Genomic DNA, 14,302 nt, shown 5'->3' with positions numbered 1-14,302 from the left:
GTTAAACACATACTCTAATATAAAAAAATAAAATATAACATGTGATCTTTTATGGTCAATCCTCTTTCACACCGTTTTCATAGTTATGATGTAAAAACTAATACGTGTCATATTTTTATTGAATAATAGTACCACACATAATTAAAGAACTTTATTTAATTTTATACTTTGGGACCAGGGTGTCCCATTAATGTATGTCGTCACTGCTTGGTTGAAATATATGAGCATATAAAAAGTTAGTAAAATAAGGCTGCTCAAAATACCACAAGAATCATGATCTTTCTATTTTTTTTTCCTATTTCTTAACCCAAAAAAGTCCTTCATAAATTCACACACTAGGGTTAGGGTTAGTCACTAGCAAATAAGACACTTGTATATATATATATATATATATATAGCTACCTAGAACCATCACTATAATCTTCAAGTATAGGGATTTTGAAAGGATGAAGAAGAGACAAGTTGTGGCTAAAACATCATCTTCAATTACAAGAAATATTAGATATGGTGAGTGTCAAAAGAATCATGCAGCAAATATTGGAGGGTATGCTGTAGATGGTTGCAGAGAGTTCATGGCGAGTACCGGAGAAGGAACAAGTGGGGCTCTTACATGTGCTGCTTGTGGTTGTCATAGGAACTTTCATAGAAGAGAAGTGCAAACTGAAGTTGTTTGTGAGTACTCTCCACCTAATTATAGTCGATGATATCATTCATCGAACACATGAACGAAATTTGACATCTTTATTTTCATCAATTTTTTCTTAGATCCGTGCAAGATTGCACGGAATCTTTACCGGTTCACTTACAAGAAAGGTCAAAAATTGCAATAAACAAGAAAAGGAAAATAGATTGCAGAGAGTGTGTATAACTGATTGATTTTCATTTCAATTTGATTCTTGTAAAAAGTTTTCAAACTTCAGGATTTGTGTTTTGGTATGTCATATATAGATCCAGGATTTCTTTTCTTCTTTCCTCTTCAATTCATTTGATTTCCTTTCTTTTCAGTGGAATATTAATTTATTAATCAGATGTGTTTGGTTTGTTTGTTACTGCTTAAGTGTATATATTTGATCTGGGAATAAAAACCTTACTTTATTGGTAATTGTATTGTTCTTGATTAACTATTAAGGTTTCCAATTTTATTTTTTTTCGAGTGGCGTATAATCCAACTAAAAGAAATAAGTATATAAGGTTACCTCAATTTTGACATTACACCTCAAAGGAGTTTGAGGAATCGAATTGTATTTCCAAGTTACAAAGTTGATCACGATGCTTTAAATTCCCTAATAAAAACTGCTCTTTGGGTTGGTTCAGTTGCACGGGCTGAGATCCTTTCCATTTCTACGAGGGAAGGAGCTCAGGGTACAATTTTAATATCGGTATAGTAACTCTATGAGTTGTATGGGAGTTTTATAAATCTTGTTTGTTGTAATGGGTTGGAGTACTCCCTTTCGATGTGAGAGTGCATTGAAAAAAGCAATCGTTGTATCAAATGATCAAATTACTTATTCACTTTGCTAGTAAAAGATAATTATGAACGATCTTTCTGCGTGTATTATGTATTATCTCCCTTTTTCATCTTCCACTTCAACACTATCAATATAGTCTCTAAAAAAAGAATCTAAAGGTGTATTCTTAGCAATTTTAGTAAATTTATACATTTTTTTTATAGAAACTCTTTAATTTAAACACTTCTAAATTGTCCTCGTGAGCTTAGCTCAGTTGGTAAGGACGGTGCATAAAAAAAAAAAAAACAAAAAACACTCCTAAATTCCGCATACTCATGCAACTAAAAAAGAGAAATAGAGAGAAAATGCAGATGGATTTTGGATGTGTATCAATCTTTTTTCAATTCTACGTTATAAAATCTATTTTAATTTACTAAAATTTGCAAGGGTTGATTTTTAGACTTGTTTTGGAGGACTTTTTTTTAAGGGATTGGAGGACCATATTATAACGCCCCGAAATTCTTCTAGATATGACATTCCAACGATAATCTTGTTTCTAGATCATTAATAATGTATGATATTATTATTATTGCAATAGATGAGAAATTGTAGATTATGCTGATGAATTCAAATTGATGCCAACCACGTATTCTTTATATTGTCTTCCTTCAAAGGCAAGAAAACAGGTTAGTGCTTATGTGATGAAAATATATTATCTTTGTCCCAATCATGTACTATTTTAAGTATTATAATTCCTTAGTGCCCACTTGTACTAATCAATCATACCCAAGATATGTCTTAAAAAAAATATTCCAATGATATATGTATGAATATGTGCACGCGCACGCGCACATATGAGTTTAAATTTGCAATTAACTATCAACGAGATTAAGTCAAGAGAAAGAGGTTACACTTTTGATTGACCATGGTTTATATCCCGTCGAGAAAAATGTTCATATTTTGTATTTGACAGTATCCTCAATAAGATTAACTCCTATGGGAAGAATCTATAAAAAAAAATAAAAAAATAAACCAAAAAGAAAGAAAAAGGAATTGTACTCCCTCCGGTCACTTTTATAAGCAAAAGTAGAATTTTTAGGTTCATTCAATGAATTATTTATGTGGTCTAAAAAGTGAATTATATATAGACTGCATAAATCATTTATTGAATGAATCTAAAAAAGTGAATTTTTGCTTATAATAGTGACCGAAGAGAATAATTGACTAAAGTTTTTGTTGCATAATTAATATGGTTGTGGAGGTGACCACCTCCATTTTGTATAGTTAGTTGAATAGCTCACACCACAAGGAAAATGTTTCATTATTTCAATAAAGGAAGAAAAATTAAAGCAAGCAAAAACCACGTTACATGTATCTTTATTATGTATTTATCAACAAAAAAAAAAAATTAAATTAAATGTATCTTTATTAAGTTGGAAGTTGCATAGCTGCACTTCCCAACTCTTTCCTTGTGATGTATGGGCTATTCAGTTGTTTATTATTAATTGTTTGTGATGAACAAAGAATATGCAAGAATCTTTTTTTTTTTGCTGAACACACGAATCTTTTTGTAGAATTAATAGGCTTATTTATCATCTTGATATGAGTGTAAACTTGGAAAACTACTTTGGTTCTTAAGTCTGAATTTCTTAATTTATATTGTTCTATCTACTTGACTGTACTAGGTTAGAATATCCATTTCATGTCCATTATTTATTTAATAAAAAATTAGCTACCTTAATCTGCATGATATAAGCCATAAAAAGAAGATTTGGTTAAAGTATTTGGTATAATCAGTGACTAGATTGTCACTAAGAAAGTCTTATATGATCATAAGACTTAAATACACTATTTAAGTACACACAAAATAAAAAAGGTTTTATAAACTACAATATTATGGAGGACTAAAATTACCATTAAAATTTTATAGGAACTAAACTTCAAGACTTGATTATGTAGGAACTAAAAACATATTTGACCCTTTTAAAAATAATTAAATATGACAACTTTATGTGCCAAATTAATTTTTATTTGGAGCCGTGACCAATCAATCAAATCTTGATTGTCATGTAATTTAGTATGAAACAATCATAGTGACATTTTATTTTGGTTTTCATAGTACCATATGACCCCTATAGTTAAATATAAAGTTATTTGTAAAATTTAAAATTACAATGTAGTGGTTGGAAAGTATCTAAAAGGCAAAAGGGATATATTATTGTTTTGTTTGCATCAAAATTTCCAGGTGTAAGATATATGGCCAATAGAAACAACTCAATATGAGTAGGGTTCATGTCTAGTTTATGATTAAGGAAGAGTACTTTTAGAGGGCCATTGATGTTTTCATTTATAAAATAAAAAATAAAAAATGTTAACCGATGCCCTCGGATACTGGTTAAAGATGCTAAAAAAGAAAATTATATAGTAATTATTGTATTGAAAATTTTGTAATTAATCCATAAAAAATCAAAAAAGTTTCCTTTTTAAATAATAAATTCCATTTTTCGTATGCTTTTTTTTTTGTAGTGGCTGGGTTTGAACTCCGGACCTTACATATTTTATGCGTTGTCCCAACCAACTGAGTTAAGCTCATGAGAACTATTTTTCATATGCTTAACCCGTGCCCTGGGCACCGGTTAACATGACCCAAAAAAAAAAATACCCAATTTGAAATAGTTAAATAATTAAATGGCAGACATAACATATCACACAATCACTAGAGTATTGCAAGGGTAAGTATTAAATCATGCATGTGAGGCCACTAATTAGGTATATAAGATAGATATAGATAATTGGCCTTAAAATATGTCTAAGCACTGTCGGGGATAGATGACAGTGAATGTCGTCCTTGTTTGTCTTGCTCATTTTCTCACTTTCTTTTGTGAATTTGGCTAATATTCTACAATATGCATGCTCATTAAAAGCATCAAAATCTCTTTATGAGTCAAACTCTACCGCATCCACTACACTATGAGATACGAAATAATGCAAAGCACAATTGATTAATCCCATTTGTATAGCTTCTTTAAGTTTTCAATTTGTCTTGTCTTTGGCATGATCTTGCCACTATAAGTCTAGAGAAAATTACTGTGACAGAGAGTTAAATCCAATGAAATGTATATTTCTAATTATAGGAACTAGAGGGGTTGTATTGTATTGTTTTAAGTATTGTTTTTCACTTCTATTCTCCCCTTTTTTTTTATAGGCATTTATCCTTTTCCAGAATTTGGCTTAGAACACACTATTAATTCCCTTCCTATATATAAAACCTTTTGTTATTTTTTTTTAGTAATGATAGATAAACATCCTTAGGTGGCAATACACCCCTTGACACCCACATAAAAATCTGACACGTGTTCATGTGGACCTCACACAAGCACACTTTCTCTTTCATCTTCTCTTCTCTCTCCCTAGTGTATGGGGTGTAGAAAAGTGTATGAGAATAAATGGTGTCTATCTAACATTTTTCTTTTTTTTTTTTATAAATTTGCGGTGTAACTCATCTTTATAAAACCGACTCATAAGGTGAGGAACACCACCTCTTTATAAACTTTTATCAAAAGTCTTATCTATCTGATGTAGGACTTTAAACTCTTATCTATCCGATGTATGACTTGGGTTTTGAGCTTGGTGCATGGATAAATAGTTGACCGTTGAATTGACAAGCTTTGATACCATCTTGAAATTTGGGACATAACACATCCTTACAAAACCGGCTCATAAGGTGAAGAGTGTCACCTCTTTATCAAGAGTATTATTTGAAGTGAGACTTAGGTTTTTCCCAATATACACCTCTTTTACGCCGAGCACGTGTGTGGATAGGTAGATGGCCCATGAATTGACAAGATGTGATACCATATTGAAATTTGGGGTCTAACTTATCCTTACAAAACCGGCTCATATGCCACCTCTAATTTATAAGCTTTTATCAAGAATCTTATCTTTCCGAAGTGGGATTTGAGTTTTTCATAATACATCATTTTCACGCCCAGCACTCTTTAGGCTTGGTGCGTGGAAAGGTTGGTGGCCCTTTAATTGACAAGCTCTGATACCATGTTGAAATTTTGAGCATAACTCATTCTTATAAAATCGGCTCATAAGGTGAAACGTGTCACCTCTTTATAAACTCTTATATAAAATTTTATCTATCCGATTTGAGACTTTGAGCTTTTCTCAATGTTATTCGTCTTGTGCAGATATTTAGTTATTAATAAATTTTATCGTTAAAAAAATATTAAAAAAAATTGATGCTACTACTATTGGACTCTTCACACTCCAGGGTGGTCAGATTCTTTTTCTGGAAATGTTATTGATTAATTTGTTAGACTCATGAAAATATTACTAGTAGCCGGAATGGAACACTAGCTAGCTAGGCCTCGTAAAATATATTGCTTGAGTGTTCTTACTCATACGTACAATATATTACGAGAATTACCATTGATACATTGCATAAGGCTAAGACACACGAGTAAAATATGTTTTTGACTCCTCGGCAGTTAATTGCTGAAGAATTTAATAACTGGCTGCAGTTAACTGTCGAGGAAAACCTCGGTAGTTAACTGCCGAAGATTTTCTACTACAAATCTGGCAGAAGCTCTCTCATCCATTATTCATCTCATCTCATCTTCCAAAATTTCAAATCTCTCTCACGAATCTCTCTAAAAACCCCAACCAAATCCAACCAAATTTATTCAACAAAATCACAAGTAAGTAATTATAATGTTATTAACTTACATTTTAGTTATTATAAATGTTTTTATTTGTTAGTTTTTGAGTAGATTTACTATTTTTTAGTTTTTGAGTAGATTTACATGTTATAAATCATTTTTAGATTAGATGTCAGTGGATTAATTTAGTTAAAATGTTTGCATGATGATTATGTTATAGTTTAAAATTTTAGGGTTATATTTTAATTTGGTGTTTTATATTTATTTTTTTATTTTAGTAAAAGTATATGATTTATTTTAAGAGTAAATATAAGTTAAATAATTTTTTTATATTTTACGTTATAACAAAAAAATTTATGTTAAACATAAGTTGAATGATTTATGTCATAGTATATGATTAATTTTTTTATTTTAGTAAGAGTATATGATTTATAATTTTAGGGTTATTTTTATGATTTTTAGAGTCTATGTATAATTTGCACATCAAGTGTTTGATGAAATGTTTGAATGAGTTTTTCATCGATTTTTTTTAATTTCTTATTGCGTAGATTTGAAACAAAGGCCGGATGGATCGACGTTCATGCACAATTCGACGGCGGAGAACCTCAGAGGTTGAAGGTTCGGTGCCTTGGTGTAACATTAAGAGGTCTCAAGGATGAACTGACTGAATTCAACCAATGAGTCAACCCTAGAGACACAAGGAGGGTGGAACACGTTCGGTATAAACGTCCAACGCTCGACGAGGGGAGAGTATCATTCACTTGGGTGGAATTAACGAGCGACGAAAACGTGACGAGCATGTTTTGGGAGCACAGCATGTTCCAGTGGATCGATATGCGGGTGACGTTGCTGAGATCAACTGAAGATATCATCAAAAGCTTGATTCCGCTAGAAGATCGTCATTAGTTAAGGTAAGGTGCATTCCAACTGCAACAATTGTCTTACCTCTGAAATGGGGTAATTCAAACTTGTCAAACGGCCAGGACTCAAGCATTTCGCTCGGCATTCATGTTTTTCCTTTGAAAAGATTAAATTCTTGTTAGGCTGGTTTAGATGAAGGTATTAAGTGTCAAGGAATGAACTTCATTTCGTTGGCAATTGAATACCATCATCTAAAGCAAGCCTAACAAAAATTTATTTTTTTCAAAGGAAAACATGAATGCCGGGTGAAATGTTTGAGTCCTGTTGTTTGGCAAGTTTGAATTGACCCCATTCAAAGGTAAGACAATTGTTGTAGTTGGAATGCACATTCCAACTGCCTCTGGATGGGGCAATTCAAACTTGTTAATCGGCAGGACTTCAACATTCGATAAGTGTCTTGAACGCTGGTATTCAAGTGTCAAGGAATGCACCTCATTCTTTTGACACTTGAATACCAGCGTTCAAGATGCTGATCGAATACTGGAGTCCTGCTGGTTAGCAAGTTTGAATTTGCCCCATTCAGTGGTAAGATAATTGTTGCAGTTGGAAGGTACATTCCGGAATGTAATGTAATGCAATGTAATATGATAACATATATTTTGTTTTGAGTCGAACAATAATTATCTTATTTATTCACTTTTCGAATTTATTTATTCATTACGCAATTTTAATTAGTTGAATTCACGTTAGATTTAATTAGTTTTTATTCGAATACGCAATTTTTCAAAACGCGACTTTAATCGAAATTATTCTAAATGCGATTTTATTCTAAGTACCATAATGTCAAACAAAATGTGCGCGACACAAAAATAAAACAAAAAATTCCAAAACAATTAGGCATTAAAAGCCATTACATTCATTCTTCCTTGTCACACAAGTCAATCGGGTTGCCCCTACAATCCCTGGGGCACCTTGTTTTTGTTGAGGACCAAAATAGCATGTCCTCCCGCTCCTCCTCAACCTCGAATGATTGTACACCGGCACCTTCGAACCCTTCTTTTTTTCGGAACCATCACAAACAATTTCGTGCCACGTCATAGACGATTTTTCTTTGTTCTTCTCATCACCCTGAATATTACCCTGATTCTGATTCTGAGACATATCTACATTAAAAAAAATGGCAATCAAAACCTAACTAAACAACAATGCCATAAAATCGTAAAATCAAAAACTATACCTAAACTTAAACTATCATCAAAACCTACACCTAAACCTAAACAATTCTACAACGATTCATCAAAACCTAAATCTAACAATTCAATAAAAGTTCTCTAACAATTCTAACCATTCTAACCTAAACTATCCTAACATATCAAAAAAACAACAAATCAATATAGTCGAACCTATATAATTGAAATTTAACAACAAAAAAAAAAATAAACAATTTAACCGCAAAACAACAATGCAATAGGATTAAAAAAACCTACTTGTTTTGGTGATTGAAATTGGCTTGGAATGACTTGAAATAGCTCAAAATCGCACCTTCGAGATCAAAAAACATAACAATGGAGTTTTGGAAACTCCTATGTCTGTTCTGTTCTTATAACATTTTTCTCGACAGTTAACTGCAGCCGGATGTTAAATTCCTCGGCAAAAACGTATTTTACTCTTGTTTCTCAGCCTTATCAAATGTGGGAATAGCAATTCTCATATATTACGGATTTAATGGTATAATTAAGTGGTAACAAAAAAAAGTAAGGGTTAAGTCATTGCTACAAAATTACCAAATTTCATTTTTTCGTCTGCATGAAAAAATGCAATCATTTTTTCGTCCGCATGAAAAAATGCATGTTTTAGTAACAACAATATTTTTTTTTTGGCTTTCGCACCGGTTTTCGATCCACCAAAGGTGGGCGACTAATCCGGCTCGTGTGTAGAGGCATGCGCATTGACCAAGCGTTGTTCCCCCTGGAAATCCAACCCGGTATTCCCCGGACACGTCCTTGGAAGGAGCTCCTTGCCACTGGAGCCCAAACAACTTGGTTAGTAACAACAATATTTAGTTTCTGTTGTTAAATTAACATATCTTTTTGAATGATTTTTTTTGCGTATATGTTAAAAACAGTTGTGAATTCGTTGTGAAAAACACACCAATAAAACCTTGATGCGTTGAACAAATTAAAACTAAACAATCAAATCAAGCGGGTGACAATATAATTCAAACAAAATAAACAGCAGGAGATAAAGGAAGAAGGAGAACACAAGAATATGTTTACCCAGTTCGTCTAATAATGACCTACTCTGGGGGAGAGAGAAGCTCTCTGTTCCACTATAATGATATGAGTTTCTTTACAAAGAGATATTGAGGGTTACAAGAATCAGTCTTCAAACCTAATTTTACCCAAGTCTCAATCTCTTCCCGTGACCAAGAGACTCAATTCTAACGGTATTTTGTTCAAGGTGAATCAAAAACAATCCCAACCCTAGTGTTTGTTGCCAAGAGAATTCTCTATAAACCCTAGTTTTTATGTTGACTTCTAAACCTTGTTTTCTACACACTTTTTCATTTGATACAATGTCTATATTTATAGTAAAAGTAACCCTTAAAATTTGGAACAAATCTGCACTGAAAATACGTTTCTGTTTTCGTCTTCAGCGTCCCATTGTGCCCTGTTACGATTCCATCTTGACACGATTTTCTTGTGACTTGCTTCAGGAACTTCTTCAACAATTATGGCACGTTGCTTCTGTATCGTAGCACGATTTTTGTTAAGAATTTCTTACTAGATTTGGAGATAAAAATTACCTTAGAATTCAATACAATTTAACGGATTGGTATATCATTCAAAGAATAAACAGGTACCCCCATTTCTTTTTGCCAACAGCCATTTCCACAACAAACACTAACTTAAATTTACTACCTCTTCTACCAATGGTACCTTGGAGAAGGAGATCTATTCATTTCTAGCACTCCAAATATCCCAAATTACTGAATTCCATATTAGCAATATTTCTTTCGACCCCTCCCCTTGTTGAAATTGGAAGCAAAAACATTCAAGCAATAGAAAGGGTCCTTCAGCATTACTGCATATTGATATTGATTCCAAACTAACTGAATATATTATACCACACTGCACATGAAAACTCGCATGTAGTAAAGAGGTGGTCTTCCAAAGAAACAATTTGGTCTGAAGAACAATAATCACTAGTTTTGATTTTAATAATAACAATGTAAGTAGATGACAAAATGTTCTTAAAAGTTTTTCCATAAATTCAGATTTTCTGGTTCACAGTTAATAAGAAACTCAAAATGAGAGAAGTAAAGTGAATAGAAAGGAGAAAAATGTATTATTGAATGAATGAATCTGTTACAATGTGCAAGCACCTATTTATAAGCTAATGAGAGTACATTATATCTATCATACACTAACTACATAGTAACACAACTCATCTAACTGTCATAACAGAAATACAGTTGGCATATTGAAGTTTGTTAGGGTTTGCTCAAGTTACTTGTATCACAAGTAAGTTCTTCTTCCTCTTTATTTTGTAACAGCCTCCCACAAGCTGGAGCTTGGTATCTATCTACCATGCCAAGCTTGGATAACAAAGTAAGAAAAGGCTTAGGATGCAGTGGTTTAGTGAAGAAGTCAGCTGCTTGTTCTACACTTGAAACTGAAAGAAGCTTCATAGTTCCATCTTATACCTTATCCCTAACAAAATGGCAGCCTATTTCCAAGTGTTTGGTTCTTTCATGAAACACTGGATTTGCTGCAATATGTAATGCACTTCTGTTATCACAATACAATACATGAAGCTTAGTATTCTGAATTTTTAAGTCTTTGAGAAGATAGATCAGCCATTGCATTTCACAAGCTGCAGCTGAGAGTGCTCTGTATTCTGCTTCACTGGAAGATATAGACACTGTGCTTTGCTTTTTAGTGCGTCATGATATTAGAGAGGAGCCAAGAAAGAAACATAAACCTGTTACGGATCTCCTTGTATCAACACAGCTTGCCCAGTCTGCATCAGTGAACCCTAAAAGTTGTATATGTGATGACTTAGGAAAAAACAAGCCTTTTTCCTGGTGAATTCTTCAAGTATCTAACTACCCTACATGCTGCATTGTAATGAGTCTTTGTTGGTGCAGATAGAAATTGACTAAGCTGTTGAACAACAAAGCAAATATCTGGTCTTGTGTTTGTCAGGTATATCAATCTGCCTACAAGCCTTCTATAAGAGTAAATATCTTCATAGGGTTTCCCCCCATCATGGTGCAGCTTGATACATGAATCCATAGGTGTGGAAACAAGTTTAGAGCCTAATAAACCAGAGTCATTGAGCAAATCTAAACAGTATTTCCTTTGAGAAACAGATATGCCATTGTTGGAGTAAGCAACTTCAAGTCCAAGGAAGTATTTCAATTTACCCAAATCCTTGATCTTAAAAGATGAATCAAGTAAATGCTTGATTCTTGTGATCTCTGGTAAAGAATTTTCAGCTAAGATGATGTCATCAACATACACTAATAAGACAGTGAATGTATCATTGGAAGCATTCACAAAACGAGTGTGATCTGCAGAAGCCTGAGTATAGCCTTGCTAGGTAAGAAATAGGGTTAATTTTTCATACCATGATCTACTGGCCTGCCTCAAACCATAAAGGGACTTTTTTTAACTTGCAGACTTGATTAGATTTAGAAGAATGAACACCTTGTGGGAGTTCCATGTACACATCTTCATGTAAATCACCATGCAGAAAAGCATTATTCACGTCAAGCTTATGCAAAAACCAGTTATTGATTGAGGCCAAAGAAAGTAGCATTCTAACAGTGGTGACTTTTGCTACAGGGAAAAAAGTTTCAAAGTAGTCAAGTCCTTCAATATGGCTATACCCTTTAGCAATCAATCTGGCTTTGTACCTTTCAATGGTGCCATCAGAATGATATTTGATTTCGAATACCCATTTGCTTCCTATGGGTTTGATTTAGGGAGGAGAATCAACCAATTTCCATGTACCATTCTTTACTAAAGCCAGTATCTCAACATTCATAGCCTCAACCCAGTATTTAGATTGCAGGGCCTCTTCATATGATTTGAGCTAAGTGTGTGACGTGACAGATAAAGTGAAGTGTGATTGTGAAGAAGAAAGATTATGAGAAGAAGTAAAATTAGACAAGAGATATAGACTACCTGAAGAAGATGAAGTTGATTGATCGGTGAAGGAGTTATAAACATAGTCTTGAAGTTTAGCAGGAATGGTTTTAACTCTTTCTGATCTTTTAATATCAGGAACAGGCTCAACAACATCTATGGGATCAGGTATATTAGGTATAGGAGGATTTTGATTGAGAATAGGAAGATCATTGTGATCAGTAGGAATGATGGAAGGAGAGTCAAAAATGGAATCATGATTATGAGACTCTACAGGTGGGACAGATATTGGCAATTTTTCAATAGTAAATTCAGGGTCAGAAGGATGGGAATGTTGATTTTCAGAATCAGTTTCATAAGGTAAAATATGTTCATAAAAAACAACATTTCTGGAAATGAAAATTTGTCTAGTATGCAAATCAAAAATAATGAATCCTTTGATACCAGTTTTATAACCAAGAAAAACACTCTTTCTTGCTCTAGAAGCAAGTTTAGTTCTATGAGAACAAAGAGTTGAAGCAAAGCATAATGAACCAAAAACTTTAAAACTATCAAAGTCAGAATTTTGATTAAAAAGAAGTTGATGAGGAGATTTGTCCTTTAAAATTGAAGAGGAAAGTCTATTTATGATGTAGGTAGCATGCACAAGAGCATATGACCAAAAAAAATTAGGAAGTTTAGATTGAAAAAGAAGAGCTCTTCCAACATTAAGAATATGTTGGTGCTTTCTTTTTACTCACCCATTTCGTTGGGGAGTTTCAACACATGATTTTTTTTTTATGCAAAATCCCTTTTAAAGCATAAAATTGTTGTAAATCAAATTCAGGACCATTGTCACTTCTGAAAATTTTGACTTTACATTCAAATTGATTTTCTACAAAAAGTATAAAATTTTGAACTTGTATTTGAACTTCTGATTTTGATTTTAATAAAATGATCCATACAAATCTACTATAATCATCAACAACGGTCAAGAAATAACTATGACCATGAATAGACTTAATGGATAAAGGACCTCAAATATCAAAATGCAAAATATCCATTTTATTGATAGCTCTTTTGGTACTTATACAAAAGGGAAGTTTCTTTTGCTTAGCAAAATGACAGGTTTCACATACTAAAGTGGGATCAGTTTGCAAGAAAGGAAACTGTTTATTCATAATAGCTAATCTAGAATGGGATAAATGCCCTAGTCTATAATGCTAAAGAGTTGTGGAGGGAATGATATTTGGATCAGCAATAGAGACAGACATAACCCTTGGAATGCTATCTTCAAGCTTCAGTTTGTACAATCCTTCACATAGATCAGCCAAACCAATCTTCTTGTGATAGGTCATATCCTGAAATTCACAATGTTTATCAAAGAAATGCAAAATGCAATTTGAACTGGAACACAATTTTGATACTGAAATCAAATTAAAGGAAAAATCTTTGAGGTATAAAACTCTATGTAAAACCAAATGGGGTGTGAGATTGATGGTGCCTGCTATATTTGTGACAACAATATTACTATTTGGAAGTTTAACATTGGTAGGCTCAATGGTATAATATGTAGTAAACCATTTCAAAGAGGAACAAATATGATCACTTGCTCCTGAATCTAATATCCAAGAGTTGGTTTTAACACAGACCAGACAATGTGAAATAGGTAAAGAACAATAAGCATTACCTGATGTAGAAGCTTCAATTGATGTATGACCAGTTGAAACTGAAGTGCTGACCTGATTTACCATATGCTGAGGAGATGCAATCTTAGATGATTGAATTAAGGCAAGAAAAGACTGCATTGTCTGCTACCTTTCCTTCCCTGAGGAATGGATCCCTTACCTCTACCATATGGTTTCTTGGATTCAACAGCATTAACCAAAACTTTACTGTCATCAACAACATCAATACCTTCATGACTCTCTTCTTGAGCCACTAATGAATACACTTTGTTGAGAGGGGGTAAAGGATTCATAAGCAAAATTTGAGTGCGAACAATTGAAAAATTGTCATCAAGACCACTCAAAAACTGAATCACTTGATCCTCATGTCTAAATTTTTTAACATTTCGAATGGAAGCACATACACATCTCTGAGGACAAACGCATGAAGGTGTAGGTCTATGACTATCAAACTCTTCCCAGAGGGATCTCAATTCAGTATAATAATCATTGACAAAACTAGTACC

At 33.1% G+C, this 14,302-nt stretch overlaps 1 protein-coding gene across 1 annotated transcript; it reads left to right on the top strand.

Moving 5' to 3' along the window:
- The first annotated feature begins 260 nt into the window (after positions 1-260).
- LOC11409341 (mini zinc finger protein 3) lies at positions 261-1,512 on the top strand. The gene has a single exon (XM_003599611.4). It carries the CDS (start codon positions 447-449, stop codon positions 702-704), a length of 258 nt encoding a protein of 85 aa, XP_003599659.1. The 5' UTR covers positions 261-446; the 3' UTR covers positions 705-1,512.
- The last annotated feature ends 12,790 nt before the right edge of the window (positions 1,513-14,302 follow it).

Source organism: Medicago truncatula, chromosome 3 (genome assembly GCF_003473485.1).
Source record: "Medicago truncatula cultivar Jemalong A17 chromosome 3, MtrunA17r5.0-ANR, whole genome shotgun sequence".
Taxonomy (NCBI): Eukaryota; Viridiplantae; Streptophyta; class Magnoliopsida; order Fabales; family Fabaceae; genus Medicago; species Medicago truncatula.
The sequence above is the reverse complement of the archived record's forward strand: the minus strand, read 5'-3'. Positions and strand labels throughout refer to the sequence as shown.

Excerpts from the sequence above, each read along its gene's own strand:
- LOC11409341 (XM_003599611.4), top strand. The coding sequence starts at position 447 with ATGAAGAAGAGACAAGTTGTGGCTAAAACATCATCTTCAATTACAAGA.